Genomic DNA, 20,175 nt, shown 5'->3' with positions numbered 1-20,175 from the left:
AATTCCATATATATGTGTTAGTATACTGTATTGATGTTTTTCTTTCTGGCTTACTTCACTCTGTATAATCGGCTCCAGTTTCATCCATCTCAACAGAACTGATTCAAATGTATTCTTTTTAATGGCTGAGTAATACTCCATTGTGTATATGTACCACAGCTTTCTTATCCATTCATCTGCTGATGGACATCTAGGTTGCTTCCATGTCCTGGCTATTATAAACAGTGCTGCGATGAACATTGGGGTACATGTGTCTCTTTCAATTCTGGTTTCCTCGGTGTGTATGCCCAGCAGCGGGATTGCTGGGTCATATGGCAGTTCTATTTGCAATTTTTTGAGGAATCTCCACACTGTTCTCCATAGTGGTTGCACTAGTTTGCATTCCCACCAACAGTGTAAGAGGGTTCCCTTTTCTCCACACCCTCTCCAGCATTTATTGCTTGCAGATTTTTGGATCGCAGCCATTCTGACTGGTGTGAAGTGGTACCTCATTGTGGTTTTGATTTGCATTTCTCTAATAATGAGTGATGTTGAGCATCTTTTCATGTGTTTGTTAGCCATCCGTATGTCTTCTTTGGAGAAATGTCTATTTAGTTCTTTGGCCCATTTTTTGATTGGGTCGTTTATTTTTCTGGAATTGAGTTGCATAAGCTGCTTGTATATTTTTGAGATTAGTTGTTTGTCAGTTGTTTCATTTGCTATTATTTTCTCCCATTCAGAAGGCTGTCTTTTCACCTTGCTTATATTTTCCTTTGTTGTGCAGAAGCTTTTAATTTTAATTATATCCCATTTGTTTGTTTTTGCTTTTATTTCCAGAATTCTGGGAGGTGGATCATAGAGGATCCTGCTGTGATTTATGTCAGAGAGTGTTTTGCCTATGTTCTCCTCTAGGAGTTTTTTAGTTTCTGGTCTTACATTTAGATCTTTAATCCATTTTGAGTTTATTTTTGTGTGTGGTGTTAGAAAGTGATCTAATTTCATTCTTTTGCAAGTGGTTGACCAGTTTTCCCAGCACCACTTGTTAAAGAGATTGTCTTTACTCCATTGTATATTCTTGCCTCCTTTGTCAAAGATAAGGTGTCCATAGGTGTGTGGATTTATCTTTGGGCTCTCTGTTTTGTTCCATTGATCTATATTTCTGTCTTTGTGCCAGTACCATACTGTCTTGATGACTGTGGCTTTGTAGTAGAGCCTGAAGTCAGGCAAGTTGATTCCTCCAGTTCCATTCTTCTTTCTCAAGATTGCTTTGGCTATTCGAGGTTTTTTGTATTTCCATACAAATCTTGAAATGATTTGTTCTAGTTCTGTGAAAAATATCGCTAGTAGCTTGATAGGGATTGCATTGAATTTGTAAATTGCTTTGGGTAGTATCCTCATTTTCACTATATTGATTCTTCTGATCCACGAAGATGGTATATTTCTCCATCTATTAGTGTCCTCTTTGATTTCTTTCATCAGTGTTTTATAGTTTTCTAGATATAGGTCTTTAGTTTCTTTAGGTAGATATATTCCTAAGTATTTTATTCTTTTCGTTGCAATGGTGAATGGAATTGTTTCCTTAATTTCTTTTTCTACTTTCTCATTATTAGTGTATAGGAATGTAAGGGATTTGTTATCTAGTCTCATAGCGTTGTGTTCAGAGAAGATGCTTGATACGATTTCAGTTTTATTAAATTTACTGAGGTTTGATTTGTGACCCAGGATGTGGTTTATCCTGGAGAATGTTCCATGTGCAATTGAGAAGAAGGTGTATTCTTCTCTATTTGGATGGCATGTCCTGAGGATATCAGTGAGTGCCATCTCATCTTATATATCATTTAAGACTTGTGTTTCTTTATTAACTTTCTGTTTTGATGACCTGTCCATTGGTGTGAGTGGGGTGTTACCGTCTCCTACTATTACTGTGTTACTCTCAGTTTCTCCTTTTACGCCTGTTAGTGTTTGTCTTGTGTATTGAAGCGCCCCTATGTTGGGTGCATAGATATTTACAATTGTTATGTCTTCCTCTTAGATGGATCCCTGGATCATTATGTAGTGTGCTTCCTTATTTCCTGTAATATTCTTTGTTTTAAGATCTGTTTTGTCTGATGGGAAGATTGCTACTCCAGCTTTCTTTTGCTTCCCATTTGCAAGAAATTTATTTTTCCATCCTCTCACTTTCAGTCTATGTGTGTCTTGAGGTCTGAGTGGGTTTCTTGTAGATAGCATATATATGGGTCTTATTTTTGTATCCATTCAGCCAGTCTGTGTGTTTTGGTTGGAGCATTTAATCCATTTACTTTTAAAATAATTATTGATATATATGTTCCTATTGCCATTTTCTTAATTGTTTTGGGTTGATTTTATAGAGCTTTTTCTACCATATAAGTCCCTTTAACATTTGTTGTAAAGCTAATTTGGTGGTACTGAATTCTCTTTAACTTTTGCTTGTCTGAAAAGCTTTTTATTTCTCCATCAAGTTTGAATAAGATCCTTGCCAGGTACAGAATCTTGGTTGTAGATTTTTCCTTTTCAGTACTTTAAATATATCCTGCCATTCCCTTCTGGCCTGCAGAGTTTCTGCTGAAAGATCAGCTTTTAAGCATATGGGGTTTCCCTTGTAGGTTACTTGTTGCTTTTCTCTTGCTGCTTTTAATATTCTTTCTTTGTGTTTAATCTTTGTGAGTTTGATTAGTATGTGTCTTGGTGTATTTCTCCTTGGGTTTTTCCTGTATGGGACTCTTTGCACCTCTGGACTTGATTGACTATTTTCCTTTCCATGTTGGGGAAATTTTCAACTATAATCTCTTCAAAGATTTTCTCATACCCTTTCTTTTTCTCTTCTTCTGGGGCTCCTATCATGTGAATGTTGGCGTGTTTGATATTGCCCCAGAGGTCTCTGAGACTGTCCTCAGTTCTTTTCACTCTTTTACTTTATTCTGCTCTTCAGAAGTTATTTCCACCATTTTATCTTCCAGCTCACTGATTCGTTCTGCTGCTTCAGATATTCTGCTGTTGTTTCCTTCTAGAGTATCTTTAATTTCAGTAACTGTGTTGTTTGTCTCTGTATGTTTATTCTTTAATTCTTCTAGGTTTTTGCTAACAGATTCTTGCATTTTCTCCAGTTTGTTTTCAGGGTTTTTGATCATCTTTGTTGTCATTATTCTGAATTCTTTTTCAGGTAGTTTTCCTATTTCCTGTTCATTTATTTGGACATCTGTGTTTCTAATTTGTGTAGTATTTCTCTGCCTTCTCATTATTTTTTTTTTAACTTATTGTCTTTGCAGTCTCTTTTTCCCAGGCTTCAAGGTTGAATTAATTCTTTCTTCCTTTTGGTTTCTACCCTCCTAAGGTTGGTCCAGTGGTTTGTGTAAGTTTCGTATAGGGTGAAATTTGTGCTGAGTTCCAACCCCCGCCCACCACCCCCCCCTTGCTGATGGGCAGGGCTGAGTGAGGTGGTAATCCTGTCTGCTGATGATTGGTTTTACTTTTTTGTTTTGTTTGTTGTTTAGAGGAGGCATCCCACACAGGGTGCTACTGGTGGTTGGGTGATGCTGGGTCTTGTATTCCAGTGATTTCCTTTGTGTGAGTTCTCACTGGTTGATACTCCCTATGGTTAGTTCTCTGGTAGTCTAGGGTCTTGGAGTCAGTGCTCCTACTTCAAAGGCTCGGGGCAGATCTCTTTTTGACACGGGTCACTTCCTCCTTCAGCAGCTGCTAATGACCTCCACTGGCAAGAGTTTCTTTCTCTTAAATTCCCAGATGTGTTGGACATGAACCCCCAGGAACTGTAAATGTTTTTCACATGTTCACAGCCTTAGTGTCCATCTGGAAAGCAGGAAGTCACACACACCCGATGAGACACAGCGACAGGTTTGGAGGCTGTTACTGTGGAAGCTTCTGGCCGCCATTCTCCTCTCTTCTCATTTTTTTTTAATGAGGTGTTTTTTTGTTTTTTTGTGTTCTTTTTGCTACTGAGCTGCATAAGTTCTTTAGATATTTGGAGTATTCAGTTCAGTTCAGTTCAGTCACTTAGTTGTGTCTGACTCTGCAATCCTGTCCACCACCAACTCTCGGAGTTCACCCAAACTCCTGCGCATTGAGTTGGTGATGCCATCCAGCCATCTCATCCTCTGTTGTCCCCTTCTTCTCCTGCCCCCAATCCCTCCGCACCTTCCTCTGTGTCCCCCGGGTCTTCTGCAGATGAGGAGGCTGTGTCCTGCAGAGAAGGATCCACGCCTTCCTCTGCATCCCCCGGGCCTTTTGCAGATGCGGAGGCTGTGTCCTGCAGAGAAGGAGCCGTGCCTTCCTCTGCGTTCCCCGGGCTTTCTGCAGATGAGGAGGCTGTGTCCTGCTGGCCTCCGGCCATGGCCCGGCCACCTTGCCCTCCTGACTCATAAGGGAGGCCCACCAACCCGGGATGGCTCAACCAGCCCTGGAAGAGACCAGGCCAGCCAGCGAGAAGCCTTTGCGCTCACCCTAGTCTCCATCAGTATTTCTCAGTGTCTCTTCCGTACCTGGCCTTCCAGCCATGTGGGGAGTTTCTGTTCTTTACAGCCGTGGCGTGCTTCTCCTGGCTGCCTTCCTGCTCTGCCTTTAGTTTATAAACACCGTCGTTTTCCATACCATTACATTTTTCTTGGCTTTGCAAGATAACGGAATGCTTGCCTGAAGCTTCTCTACGTTGACTTCTGCTCTGTCGATATGGCAGTTTTATATATGAACAAACAAGGCATTTGTCAAGATTCTGTTCTTACTGCTGTAATTTGTCGTGCAAACCTGCCAGATTTCCAATGTTACTTTAGGTATAAAGTTGCCAGATAAAGTATAGCATGCCCAGTTAAATTCAGATAAACCACAAACTTTTCTTTTTTTTTCTGGATAAACCCCATGTAATATTTGTGACATACTTACACTAAGAAACTACTAGTTGTTTGTCTGACATTCAGGTTTCACTGAACATCCTGTATTTTTAGTAGCTAAATCTGATCACACTATTTAGACAAGTTTGCCTTTAACTTAGGTTGGAAGGTGACTTGTCTTAGGAGCAAGGTCTCGGTGGGGTCTGGTGTGCTTGTCACTGGAAAGGGGTGTTTTCAGGAGGGCAGCGTGTCAGCGCCTGGCTGGACTGGGTCTCAGACCGGCATGTCCACCGGAAACCCCCAGTGCTTATGTGCTCAGCAGGTCGTGCCAGCCCCCGGGATGCCTGGAGTGGGAGTGCGGCTCAACTTCCTGGTCTGTGCTCTATGCTTGTGTGGTCTGAGTTTAATCAGATGGCCCACCCCCAACCTTCATATTAGTAATGGGTAACCATCACTTCATGGGAAATAGATGGGGAAACAGTGGAAAGTGTCAGACTTCATTTTGGGGGGCTCCAAAATCACTGCAGATGGTGATTGCAGCCATGAAATTAAAAGATGCTTACTCCTTGGAAGAAAAGTTATGACCAACCTAGATAGTATATTCAAAAACAGAGACATTACTTTGCCGACTAAGGTCCGTCTAGTCAAGGCTAGGGTTTTTCCTGTGGTCATGTATGAATGTGAGAGTTGGACTGTGAAGAAGGCTGAGCACCGAAGAATTGATGCTTTTGAACTGTGGTGTTGGAGAAGACTCTTGAGAGTCCCTTGGACTGCAGGGAGATCCAACCAGTCCATTCTGAAGGAGATCAACCCTGGGATTTCCTTGGAGGGAATGATGCTGAAGCTGAAACTCCAATACTTTGGCCACCTCATAGGAAGAGTAGACTCATTGGAAAAGACTCTGATGCTGGAAGGGATTGGGGGCAGGAGGAGAAGGGGACAACAGAGGATGAGATGGCTGGATGGCATCACTGACTCGATGGACGTGAGTCTGAGTGAACTCCGGGAGTTGGTGATGGACAGGGGGGAGGCCTGGCGTGCTGCGATTCACGGGGTCGCAAAGAGTCGGACACGACTGAGTGACTGAACTGAACTGAACCATTACTTAAATGTAAGGAAATATTGTGGACAAGAAGTTTTAATAGTTTAAGTAAACTTTTGTTACCAAATGCAAATTTGTCTGCCGGATGCACAGGGAGGCCTAACAATATTGAAACATCAGAATTTTGGGAGCAGTGAAAGATTTATTGCAGGACTATGCAAGATGAGTGGCCCACGCCTCTCAAAACCCCGAACTCCTCGAAGGGTTTCAGCAAAGCATTTTTAAAGGCCAGATGAGGGAGGGGGTGGTTGGCTGTGGCAGAGTTTTTGGTGTCAGACTACTTTGTTCTTGCAGCTGTCCACATAGGTCAGGTCACGATGTTCCTGTAAACCTCCAGCAAGACAAATGTGATTCTCCTGCAATTTTGTGTCTCTATATTAATGGAAGAGTGTTACTCCCTTAAGTCTGAGCCTTGAGAATGAGCTATCCTGTGTGTTTCAGATTATAAGAAACGTTCTTAACTGGAGGCAAAAGCAATAGAATACAAAAGTAAAAGAAATAGGTCTAATAGGGGGTCAAATTTGCTCTTTCCTGTGACACTTTTTTATATCTTCATTTTTGTTTATCTATCATTTTAGAAAATTTTTATTGGGACATAGTTGCTTTACAGCGTTGTGTTCCTGCTGTACAACAAAATGAATCCGCTCCATGAATACGTATCCCCACTCTTTTCTCGGGTTTCCTTCCCATCTGGCTCACCACGAGCACTGAACAGAGCTCCCTGTGCTATAGTCTGCTCTCCTCAGTTATCTGTTTTATACCCAGAAGTGTGTATTTGTCAATTCCAGTCCCCAGTTCATCCCAGTGCCCCCACTTTCCTCTCTTGATGGCCATATTTTTAGTGTCTGTGTCTCTATTTCAGCTTTGCAAATAGGTTCATTTGTACCATTTTTCTAGATTTCCACATATGTATGTTAATGTACAATATTTGCTTTTCTCTCTCTGACTTACCTCACTCTGTATGACAGCCTCTAGATCCATCTACATCTCTGTAAAGGGCAAAATTCCATTGCTTTTCATGGCTGAGTAATATTCCATTGTATATCTGCATCCCGTCTTCTTTATCCAGTCATCTGCCGATGGACATCTAGGTTGCTTCTGTGTCTTGGCTGTTGTAGATAGTGCTGCAGTGAATATTGGGGTGCGTGTGTCTTTTGGAATTATGGTTTTCTCTGGGTCTGTGCCCGGGAGTAGGATTACTAGGTCATTTGGTAGTGCTGTTTTTAGTCTTCTTATTTGTGATACTACTTACTTAGAAGAAAACAGCTGAGGAGTTCATATCAAAGCAGCAAAAGGGGAAACATGCTGATAATGAACATGCCAGGCGGCTGTGAGCGTGGAAGCCTGGGTGCTCAGCCAGGAAGAGGCAGGTCTGTGTCTCTCAGGATGCTGCACTCTTGTCTGCGCAGGGGGTAACGTGCGGTGAGAGTGAAGACTGGGTGATAAATGGGCCTGCATGGACTGGTCAGTTTATGGCCTCGTCTGTTCGTGCCCTGCCGTATAAATGGCAGAGAAACGAAAGGGAATGCTTCTGGTTGGAGAAGAAACCAGGACAACACAGAAAGGATGTTATTTATTTTTCTTTATAACGAGTGAAAGCAGTTCTCAAGCTGAAAATAATAAGTCTAAAAGAAAAGTTCAGGAAACTTGGCTGCATTGAGTTAAACTCAGAGAATCAAAAATATGAGTAAATTTCAAATAAGGTGGGAAAATTACTTGCTACAAATGGGATCAAGCTTTGTTTCTTTTATTTTAAAGAACTTATCCTGGAAGCATTAAGAAGCAGACTGATGTTTCTGGTGAGCTGGGACCTCCCAGGCATCCTGCAGGGGTCGTGTTTCCCATCTGACCCAGCAAGTCCAGACACTGGCCCTAAACCCTCAGCTGGGTGATGGGGTGAGGCTCCTTCATGGAGGGCCGGATTGGGAAAACCTGCACTGCCCCGGCTGGCCTGTCAAAGGATAATCCAGGAGAAAGACAAAGGGCTGATGTTCAACTTCATTATTTAAGACCTTCTTGTGAAAACCACTGCCTGCCTCTGGGATTGGCAAGAAAAAGTTGCAAAATTGTTACCTTCCACCTGCTGGTACCTGGGAACTGGGAAGGGGGCCGTTCTCTGTTTCCAGTGGAGGGTAACCTGGGAACGAGAGCTTGACAGTGTATCCAGACTCAAAGAGCACATAACTTTTGACCTACTCCTACTCTGGGGATTCTAAGAGAATGATCAGAAATGTGGGCCAGTTCTATGCATAAAGGTGTTTGTTTGATTGTATTTATATTACCTGAAATGTGCGAATGACTGAAAGTGTTTCCAAGAGTAGTTTAGAATCTGGAAAAATGATACTTACCAATTGTTTTAAAAAAAAAAAAAGAACCTTTTGTGATGTAGATTGGGGGAAAATTTACATTTTTTCAGAACAGAAAATTGGTTACACCCTATGATATGCACGGGGTGATATGTAGTGAAGGTGCAAAATTCAGAAGAATGCTGCCTTACCCCACTGTCGTGGGCTGCTGCTCTTCAGATACTCACTCGTGTCTGACTCTTTTCGACCCCAAGGACAGCAATACGCCAGGCTCCCCTGCCCTTCACTATCTCCCGGAGTTTGTTCATACTCATGTCCATAGAATTTAGGCTAATTTTTATTTCTCCTTTGTATTTTCAAATACTTATATGGGTAGTTTTAAAACTTGGGGAAAAAGGAGAAATATTTCTCTCGGATGCTAAAGGCTGATTGAATGGAGAACAATGGGCTGTGCAGTTGTAGAAGTGGGTGGGTGACCCTTAGATGGGGAGACTGCTGAATCTGGGGGCCGGGCCGGGACCACTCGGTTCTCTAGCCTTGACAGTCGAGCTCTATCCTCAGCACCTCAGGGAGGGACTTACCAGTATCCCTTTGACTCCCAGACACCATGTCCTCCAAACCAATTTCTCCCTTCTTTCCTAATCAACAACTTAAGTTTCTTAACAAACTGTACTTTCGCCAGTAGGGAATTAAAGAAATCGTGTTACACGGCTACTTAATGTGGTATGCCAGAATTTTGAAAGGGCTGTTGGGGCATGTTTGTTGCCATGGAAATTTTTGAAAAGATGCGTTACAATGCAGCAGTGGGTGTCATGATGGTGATTCCGTTCTTTGTCAGGATCGTTTGTAACCCCCATGTGATTCGAGTATAACATAGATGCTGTCCCTAAATAATTCAGACATTGCATCCTCACATACTCTGTGTCTGCATTTTTCTTTTCCTCTGAAAGAACAGACCAAAAACTGATTGGATAACATCCATGGGTGAAAGAAAAAGGTTCATTTTAATTTTTTTTTAACTTAAATTTATTTATTTTAATTGGTGGCTAATTACTTTACAATATTATATTGGTTCTGCCACACATCAACATGAATCCGCCACAGGTATACACATGTTCCGCATCCTGAATCCCCCTCCCAGCTCCCTCCCCATACCATCCCTCCGGGTCATCCCAGTGCACCAGCCCCAAGCATCCTGTATCGAAACTAGACTGGTGATTCATTTCTTATATGATATTATGCATGTTTCCATGCCATTCCCCCAAATCATCCCACCCTCTCCCTCTCCCACAGAGTCCAAAAGACTGTTCTACACATCTGTGTCTCTTTTGCTGTCTCGCATACAGGTTTATCGTTACCATCTTTCTAAATTCCATATTTATGTGTTAGTATACTGTATTGGTGTTTTTCTGTCTGACTTACTTCACTCTGTATAATCGGCTCCAGTTTCATCCACCTCATTAGAACTGATTTAAATGTATTCTTTTTAATGGCTGAGTAATACTCCATTGTGTATATGTACCACAGCTTTCTTATCCATTCATCTGCTGATGGACATCTAGGTTGCTTCCATGTCCTGGCTATTATAAACAGTGCTGCGATGAACATTGGGGTACACGTGTCTCTTTCAATTCTGGTTTCCTCGGTGTGTATGCCTAGCAGTGGGATTGCTGGGTCATAAGGCAGTTCTGTTTCCAGTTTTTTAAGGAATCTCCACACTGTTTTCCATAGTGGCTGTACTAGTTTGCATTCCCACCAACAGTGTAAGAGGGTTCCCCTTTCTCCACACCTTCTCCAGCATTTATTGCTTGTAGACTTTTGGATCGCAGCCATTCTGACTGGTGTGAAATGGTACCTCACTGTGGTCTTGATTTGCATTTCTCTGATAATGAGTGATGTTGAGCATCTTTTCATGTGTTTGTTAGCCATCTGTATGTCTTCTTTGGAGAAACGTCTGTTTAGTTCTTGGGCCCATTTTTTGATTGTGTCATTTATTTTTCTGGAATTGAGCTTCAGGAGTTGCTCGTATATTTTTGAGATTAGTTGTTTGTCAGTTGCTTCATTTGCTATTATTTTCTCCCATTCTGAAGGCTATCTTTTCACCTTGCTTATAGTTTCCTTTGTTGTGCAGAAGCTTTTAATTTTAATTAGATCCCATTTATTTATTTTTGCTTTTATTTCCAGTATTCTGGGAGGTGGGTCATAGAGGGTCTTGCTGTGATTTATGTCGGAGAGTGTTTTGCCTATGTTCTCCTCTAAGAGTTTTATAGTTTCTGGTCTTACATTTAGATCTTTAATCCATTCTGAGTTTATTTTCGTGTGTGGTGTTAGAAAGAGTTAATTTTTATCTTTATCCTTTTCTTTAGCATCTGTGTGTACTCAGTCACTCAGTCATGTCTGAATGTGACCCCATGGACTGTAGCCCACCAGGCTCCTCTGTCTATGGGATTCTCCAGGCAAGAATACTGGAGTGGGTTGCCATTTCCTCCTCAAGGGATCTTCCCAACTCAGGGATTGAACCTGTGTCTTTTGCATCTCCTGCACTGGCCGGTGGATTCTTGCCGCTGGCACCACCTGGGAAGTCCCTTAGCATCTAGATTTTCCTAACAGGCAAGCATTACATCTGTGATTTTAAAAACCAAAAGAGAGCTAGCTGTTCCTTTTGAAGGGAGAGAACAGAGAGAGAGAAGCAAGTGAAAGTCTCCCTTCTTCAGAGGTCTTTTCTGGTCTTCCCAGGTTTTCTGGAGGGAGGTGTGAAGGCTGCTGTGCCTTCCCAGGGAGCAAGCATCTCCCGTCCCTCCTGGACTCTCTGAGCGGTGCTCCCCACGGTGGTCCCCAGCAGAGTGTGGACCAGACCCACTCTGTGGACAGAGAGTGGAGTCACCACCGTCCCCTCTCACTCAGGCAGACAAAGGCTCTGGGTGCAGAAGGCACTGACTAGGGGGCATTCCGGCCCTGAAGCATCTGTCAGAATGATGTGCTTTTTTGGAGTTTCTTGGGCAGCGTGGGAGGGAAGGCATGTGTGCTCTGAAGCCGGGCTGCCTCTAGTCATGGGGTGATGCTGAGTGGCTGTGCCTTCTGTGGCCAGTGGGCAGAGGAAGCGCCGCAGGATGCTGGCGGGGGGACCTTCCACCTGCAGAGCTTTGCAGTCCCAGGAAGGGTGAGGTTGCTGAAGGTACCTACTTGTGTTCATGTTAATTTTTATTAATAGATTTTTCCATGAAGATCTTATACTTTCTGACACAGTTCTAAAACCTAATTACAGAGATAAAACGTGCATTATAATAATTCCCAAAGTTTCTTTAATCTGCCAGAGAAATTTGCTATCTCTTCACCCCAGGTTAGTCACTGCTAATATTTTCCGCTTGGCATGTAAAGAGTTTACAGGCCCATTTTCCACACCTTATTATGTCTTTCATTGGATTGATTATAATCCCACGAAGAGGTTTTTCTGGAGTTGTGGGCTTGGTTTTAAGTTGCTGTTTTAATTTTTATTGAAATTTTTTATCCTTACCTGAGGTCTAAACAGTGCCACTGAATATTTACACCATTATGTATAAAATAAACAACCGTCCAGCACCAACTATGTGGCTCAGGGAACTCTACTCAGTATTCTGTAATAACCTATAAGGGAAAAGAATCTGAAAAAGAACGAAGATCTGTATAACTGCATCACTTTGCTGTGCACCCAAAATAACACAGCACTGTGACTCAACTAGACTCTGGTAAAAATTAAAAAAAAAAAAAAATAGAGAAAAAATACTGAATACAAATCAAAGACAGTAGAGAGGATCAAAAATGCAGAAAGTTATCCTCTGAAAATATCAATAAAATGTTTATCTCACTCATCAATGAAATGAATCAAGAAAAATCCCACCAACAACCAATAACAGCAAAATTACAGTGACGTCTCTTCAGATCTAGATGAAAATAGGCAAACTCTTATAAAAATATAACTTATTAAAGCTGGTGTAAGAAAAAGTTTTAGTCTGAATAAATCTATAGTTTTAGAAAAAAAAATTTTTTAATGCCTCTGAGCGGCTGATGCTTTGTGGAGGGTCTGACTATGAAATGGTCACTGGGTGTTTGCATCCCAGGTGACAGGCCGCCCAGGGCGTGATCAGCGGTAATTGTTACAGAGAATCCTGTGCTCCACGGAATGCTAATTCTCTGTGTTCCTGGCAATTCTTTTTGAATTGCTATTCAGGGAAAGCAATCTAAGCCAGAAAACAAGAGTAACTTTTCTTCCAGCTCCCTTGCCAGGCAGGCTGTCCATTTTCGTAGTTAATTTTCCTTTTACAGTGTTTTAAACAACTGTCATTTAAAGTGAAAAAAAGTAGAAATTGGAAGGAAGGAAGAACTGGGGGAAGAAAAGCAGTGCTGGGGGTGGCAAGTGTGCCAAGTGTGAAGTGAGGGTGGTGGGTGTGGCAGGTGTGAAGTGCTGCTTATGACCAGAGCCTTTCCATACCCATCTCTGCAGGATAAGGTGGAGCAGACACCTCCTCAGCGTCCTGGGGAGCTGGCAGGACCTGGCTTCCCAGCGCCACCCGACCGGCTGGCAGGTCACCAAGGTAAGGATGGAGCCCAGCGCTCCCCTGACTCAGGCCGTGATTCCCGTTATATTGTGCGGCAGTGCTCAGCATCGCAGTCTTAAGAATCCATTCCTGGCACTGACGTAAGAAGATGCTGGCCTCAGCTCGACTTTACCCCTTTAAGGAAAACATATTCTGTAAAAGAGAGGAACTTGGTTATATCTTCATAGTTTTCTTTCAATAAGCCGACTCCAGTGATTGAAACTTCAAAATGTATTTCATGTGAGTTTTCTCAGGATTCAGCTTAAGCATAACCTTAAAGACATATTCAGCGCTCCTCCATGGGGAGATCTTCTTAGTTTTTGGCATTTTTATTGGCAGTGAAACTATTGTGATGGCCAAAAAGTTCATTCAGTTATTGAATTCATTGTTCACTGTGGTTCTCAGTGACAATGAAAAATGTGTCCTTTCGTTAAGGTCGAATGAATTATTTGGCCGCTCTGATAGTCTTGCTTGTATGTACTTGGCGGCTGTTTACCTAGCCAGGTAGAGATGCCTTCTCTTCCTTCTGGTGAATTTCTGATGGACTCACCATGGGGGAGGAGGGAATGTCTTAAAGAGATACAAGGACTTAGTAAATTAGGTCTCATAAGCCCAAGCTTTGATGCAGTCTGGGGTTTAGGAAGAGAATTGGTCTGATCGTGAGATGGGACAGGGAAAGCGCACAGTGGGTGCTTTAGAGGATTAGAGTGCTTTGTTTTGTGGCTGCGCTGGATCTGCCTTGCTGCAAGTGCACTTTCTCTGGTTGCGGTGAGCGGGGACTCCTCTCCAGTCCCAGTGTGCGGGCTTCTTGTCGGGGTGGCTGCTCTTGTTGCAGCTCAGGGGCTCTAGGCGTGCAGGCATCTGTAGTTGTGGCTCACGGGCCCTGGACCGTGGGATCCAGTAGCTGAGGCGCAAAAGCTCAGTTGCCCCATGGCAAGTGGTCTCTCCCAGGACCAGCAGTTGAACCTGGATGCAGTGTGTCCCCTGCATTGCCAGGGAGATCCTTAACCAGCGGACCACCAGGGACATCCCTGTTGGAGAGTTTAAGTAACAGAAATTGTAGCGTTTAGAGCTGGTAGAGGTTAGAATGCTTAGGTTTTCTTAATTACCTAAGGAGAAAGAGAATGAAATTTAGCAATAGTGAAGTCTGGGAGGTGACCAGGAAGTCAAAAAGATGTTTTCTCAAGTATTAGAAGATTTTGTAAAAGCAGTCAGGATTCCTGTGTCAAGCACAATTGTAGGGTCCCCTTCCAGAAGACGTTTGCACGGTGATGCAAGGGTAGGAGTACCAATTTGATCATGTTGGCTTTGAAACTTAAGGAAGATTCCATTTCACTGCTAACGGTGAGTGAGCTGGGATCTGCCCTGACTTGGTAACTGCAGCCAGGCATGGGGAAGTGAGCAGACGTGACTCCATGGTGAACTCAGCTTCCCAGAGAGGTCAGACCCATCGTGACATGGACCACCTTCCCCTGCCATCCTCAGTCAGTCTGCAGACATAGCCCACAAAACAGGAAAGCCAGAGGGACTCTGCCTGGCTCACACGAGATGAAGCTGTCTCAGAGCAGTGAGTGATGCTGATGCCATGCCCAGCGGGCTGCAGGCTCCAGAGGCACCACTGATGGCGGGCAATTCAGGCCCCAGGGAATAGGAGGGACCAGACTCACACAGCTCGCTGGGAGCTAGGGCAGGGTACCCCCCAACCTGCTCCTGAAAGACCCTGGAAAATGGTCCTGGGCAGAGACCCACAGCACCCCATACTCCCCTAAGGAGCGCCCCTGAGCACCCCAAGCCCTAAGCACATGGGAGGATGGGCAGGGAACCCACAAGCCCAGTGCAGCCTAGATGCCCCTGCAAACCAGCATTCCCAACATGAGCAGCTGTCTGCTAGTAGGCACTGCAGCTCCCGGGATGGTGAGATTCCCACTTCACTCATGCAGATAAGTGTGTCTGTAATGCCCTGGAGATGAATGCAAGAATAACATCCACCAAGGAGGGCAAGAAACTATGAAATATGACGGGAAGCAATGAAGCAAGAAGATGGGGGTGTGAAAGGGAGCCCTGAGAAGTTTGGGAAATGAGATGAATAGCCATTGCCATTTCCAAAGAGCTGAGTCTGGTCTAAAGAGAATGGGTGAGCTGGAGTCACCCCCCTCCAGCACTGGACACAGTCACTGACACCCGTGGGGACGGGAGAGTGGAAGGAGTCGGGGTGGGATGTGAAGAGATGCTGGTGGAGAATGGGCCAGAATCCCAGCTGCACTCAGAAGGCTAAGAGCAAAAATGGAGATTCAGCCACATCCAAGAGCATTTTGCATTATTCCAAAAAATGGAAGACAAGGAGAAATTGTGAAGGGAAACAACAGATTTCCCAGCCCAGGAATGGCCGATGGACAGATGAGTGATGTGAGCCCTGTAGCAGCCAGAGAATGATACTGGAGTTTGTCAAGCTGTTGAGGGAAAAAGATCTGTTCATCTAAAATTTCTTAGCACCATCTCGTGCAAGCAAAACAAAGCTTTCAGATGAAGACTGAGGCACTTTGCTACTGGTAATCCTCACTAAAAGAGTGAATAAAAGTTGTACTTCCAGCAGAAGAAATATGAGTGGAGAGGAAGGCCCGAAGCATGGGAACAATAACAAACTGAGACAGGGGTTCTGTGTCTGGAGTTGGACTCCATGTGGATTGTTCAAATAAGGTAAAACTAAAGCTTTGGGTATTTAGCCAGTGGGATTGTGTGTTTAAATGTGTGGGCAAATCATAAGAAGACTTTAGTTAGGATAAGAGGAATGTGAAGTAATTGAGTCTTATGAAGTAATTGAGAAAAAAGAGAGTTATGTGTTTCAAAATATTGTTGCCGTTGTTCAGTCACCCAGTCTCTCTGACTCCATGGAGTGCAGCAGACCAGGCTGCTCTGTCCTTCACTATCTCCTCAAACTCCCGTCCATCGAGTCAGTGATGCCATCCAGCCATCTCATCCTCTGTCGTCCCCTTCTCCTCCTGCCCCCAATCCCTCCCAGCATCAGGGTCTTTTCCAGTGAGTTGGCTCTTCACATGAGGTGGCCAAAGTATTGGAGCTTCAGCTTCAGCATTGGTGCCTCCAGTGAATGTTCAGGGTTGATCTCCTTTAGGATTGACTGGCTTGACCTCCTTGCTGTCCAGGGGACTCTCATGAGTCTTCTCTAGCACCACAGTTTGAAAGCATCAATTCTTCAGCCCTTAGCCTTCTTTATGGTCCAACTCGAACATCCGTACATGACTACTGGAAAAACCATAGCTTTAACTGTACGGACCTTGGTTGACAAAGTGATGTCTCTGCTTTTTAATATGTTGTCTAGGTTTCTCAATATTAGATGCAACTAAAGTATTGACCATAATTAAGAATATGTGTAGGCTTCCCTGGTGGCTCAGAGGATAAAGCGTCTGCCTGCAATGCAGGAGACCCGGGTTTGATTCTTGGGTCAGGAAGATCCCATGGAGGAGGGCATGGCAGCCCACTCCAGTATTCTTGCCTGGAGAATCCCATGGACAGAGGAACCTGGCGGTCTACAGTCCACAAGAATATGTATATAATCTAGTTTCTGACCTAGCAGGAAAACAATGTAAGGGAATCTATATTTTATTTAAAAAACAAGCAGCATCAAGCAAAAAAGGAATAAAAACAAGGTATGAACTAAAAAGGATGTCAAACAAGGTATGAAATATGAGGTGTAATTCCAAGAATACCTCTAACAGTATTGACAGGTTCGATTTAGCAGAAATACGCAGAACTCTGCACCAAAGAGACAGACTGATTCTTCTCTAAAATCCGTATAACTGTAAAAAGTTGACCATATATGGCAAGTTGAACTAAATTTTAAGCAGTCCATTTCATGCATGCCATAGTCTTTGACCTAGCATGATTAAATCTGAAGTCAAGAGAAAAACTTCAAAACAAAATGTGTAAGCATATTTGTGTACACATAACTTTACCACATGTGGATAAAAGGCAAATCACTGAAAATACCAGTTGCTTAGAACTGAATGAAAAGGACATCTATTATAGATTGAAAAGTTATACAGTGCTGCCAAAATAGTGTTTAAAACTAAATTTCTGAGCTTTGAAAGGAGGAAAACTTGAAATTAGAAGAATGAAAGGTGAATAACTCTAAGGAATGTAGAAGGAAGTCACTACGAAAATTAAGATCAGAAGTTACTGAAATGATGAAGAAAGTATCAGTAGACAGGGACAGAACCAAAGCCTGCTGCTGCTGCTGCTGCTGCTAAGTCGCCTCAGTCGTGTCCGACTCTGTGCGACCCCATAGATGGCAGCCCACCAGGCTCCCCCGTCCCTGGGATTCTCCACGCAAGAACACTGGAGTGAGTTGCCATTTCCTTCTCCAATGCATGAAAGTGAAAAGTGAAAGTGAAGTCGCTCAGTCGTGTCTGACCCTCAGCGACCCCATGGACTGCAGCCTACCAGGCTCCTCCTCTGTCCATGGGATTTTCCAGGCAAGAGTACTGGAGTGGGGTGCCATTGCCTTCTCCGAACCAAAGCCAATGTTTCCTAAAATCTAACAATATCACAAATGCTCAGGGGGAAGAAGGACATACAGGAGAATCATATGAAGGGCAGGTCAGAGATTAAAAAAGTAAAATAAGAGAACCATGAATGACTTTATGCCAGTAAATGTGAAATTATGCAGGAAATGGATAATTAATATATTGCAAAGATAAACAAAATTGCAACACCAAATGCTAGAGAGAATATAGAGCAACAGGAACTCTTATCTTTGCTGGTGGGGATGCAGAATGGTGCAGCCACTTTGAAGGATGGTTTGAAAGTTTCTTACAAATGAACCATCTTCCTACCGTATAAGACAGCCGGTCATGTTCCCTGGTATTTGCTCAAAGGAGTTGAAAATTTTTATCCACATGAAAATTTGCACACAGATATTTATAGCAGCTTTATTCATAATTGCCAGAACTTGGAAGCAACCCAGATGTCCTTGGGTGAATGGAAAAATAAAACATGGGACACCCAGACAATGCAGTATTATTCAGGGCTGAAGATAAAGGAGCTACGAAGCCATGAAAAGACCCAGAAAATCTTAACTGCATATTACTAAGTAAGAGAACCAGTCTGAAAAAGGCTACGTGCAGTGCAAATCCAACTATATGATACTCTGGAAAAGGTGAAACTATGGAGATGGTTTAAAAGGAAAAAAAAAAAAAATCAGTGATAGCCAAAGGCAGCTGTGGGGAAAGATGAATAGGCTGAACAGAGAGGATTTTTAGGGCAGTGAAAATAGTCTTTGTGATATAACGCTGGACATCATCACTTCCCTGGTAGCTCAGCTGATAAAGAATCTGTATGTAGTGCAAGAGACCCTGGTTCAATTCCTGGGGCAGGAAGATTCCTGGAGGAGAGATAGGCTACCTACCCCAGTATTCTTGGGCTTCCCTGGGGCTCAGACAGTAAAGAATCTGCCTGCAACGCGGGAGACCTGGGTTTGATCACTGTCTTGGGAAGATCCCTGGAGGAGACCGTGGCAGCCCATTCCAGTGTTCTTGCCTGGAGAAGTCCATGGACAGAGGAGCCTGGTGAGCTGCAGTCCATGGAGTTGCAAAGACTCAGACATGCCCGAGTGACTCAGCACAGCACATCACAGTGGACACATTTATACAGGACCACAGAGTGCACCAAAATTCACCAAGAGTGAGCCCTAAGGTCTGCACTCGACTTTGTGTGATTATGGTGTATCAGTGTTGGTTTATCCTTGGTAAAGAAGGTACCATTCTGGGGAGACACGGGGATCATGGAAGGCTGGCTGTGCATGTATAGGGGTCAGAGATAAATGGGAAATCCCTGTGTCTCCCTCTCAATTTTGTTATAAGCCTGAAACTGCTCTAGAGAAAAGTCTTTAAAAAGACAACAAAACTGGTTGCACATGAAAGAAGAAATAGCTTAGAGATTACCTTTGAAAACCAAGCATTTTTCTTCTGTGCCATGTGAATTAAACATTGTTGACCTGACGGAAAATACAGCTCTGTGAGTTGACAGCACTCAGACATTTTAGGTGGAGAATCCTGAGGAAATAGTGAAGAGAGTTGAAAAAGAAGAAACATAGTTGACTCTTGGAGAAATACATTTTATTAAAGAAAGAACCCTGACAGAGGGAGTCTGTTAGAACTGCCACCTCCTCAGAAATGCTCAAGGAGTTCTGCAGATGAGTGTCACGAAGCCTTCAAAGAAAATATCCTGTCTCTATTTATGCCAGTGGCGGAAGAGAGAGGACACGTGCTTTTCTGCCCATTTTATAATGTTCTGTACTTTTGCAAGAGACAGTCCAAGAAATTCAAGTACAGACCTATTTCGCATATTAACAAACAACCAGAAAGTCTGCATAACCATTGATGAAGTGAGTTTAGCAGTTTATCTTAAATAAAACAGAAACAAATGTTATGACCAGGTGGGGTTTGTCATAATAATGTAAGGATGCTTTCCATCATTAGACTGAACACATTTAACGTTCAAAAAGATTAAAGGAAAAGAGAAAACCATCATCTTACTGGAAACAAAAAGATTAACAAAGTTCACCACTGATATAACGAGAAACAGACCATAACAACCACGCACTTACTGTTGTCATATATAAACCAGGACAGATCTTCCCCAACTTACATATCCCTGTAAACTGATTGCAAGTTGACAACATCATTGTCAGAAATGCCTTTAATATACCTAACTCACCAGAGCTTAGCCTCATCCACCTTAAAGGTTTTCAGAAGAGTTACATTACAGTTGGACAAAGTCTAACACAAACCAATTTCATAATGAACTATTAACTATCTCACCTAATTTATTGAATGCTTAGAAGTGAGTGGCAGAACAGGTGTCTCAGTCCGGGCGATTGTAAGTGTATCGATGGTTTCCCCTTGTAAACTGTAGGGGCTGCCTGGGTGCTGAGGCTCACTGCTCTGCATCACAGGAGAGGGCTAGACAGCGTGTCACTAGCCTGGGAAAGGTCAAAGCTCAGAACTCACAGTGCAGGTTCCACTGAACACCCATCACTTCCTCACTCTGGTGAAGTCGAAAACCACTAAGGGGAAGTACATTAAGTCGGGGCTGTCTGTACTGAAAGAAACCTGTGACCTGTTTCTTTAAAAATATCTATTTATGTATTTGACCTGGGAAAAATTTATTTGGCCTGGGAAACCAGTCATACCTAAAGGAAATCAGTCCTGACTATCATTGGAAGGACTGATGCCAAAGCTGAAACTCCAGTACTTTGGCCACCTGATACAAAGAACTGACTCACTGGAAAAGACCCTGATGCTGGGATAGATTGAAGGCAGGAGGAGAAGGGGACG

General features: G+C 43.2%; 1 protein-coding gene across 1 annotated transcript in view; it reads left to right on the top strand.

Moving 5' to 3' along the window:
• The window catches only part of GRB10 (growth factor receptor bound protein 10), a 181,162-nt gene that overhangs the window by 59,902 nt on the left and 101,085 nt on the right, over positions 1-20,175 (top strand). Inside the window, 1 exon segment of the mRNA XM_018047456.1 lies at positions 12,730-12,820. Within this exon segment, the coding sequence (XP_017902945.1) occupies positions 12,730-12,820 (91 nt within the window).

This window comes from Capra hircus, chromosome 4, assembly GCF_001704415.2.
Source record: "Capra hircus breed San Clemente chromosome 4, ASM170441v1, whole genome shotgun sequence".
NCBI lineage: Eukaryota > Metazoa > Chordata > Mammalia > Artiodactyla > Bovidae > Capra > Capra hircus.
This window is presented reverse-complemented; position numbering and strand designations above follow the sequence as displayed.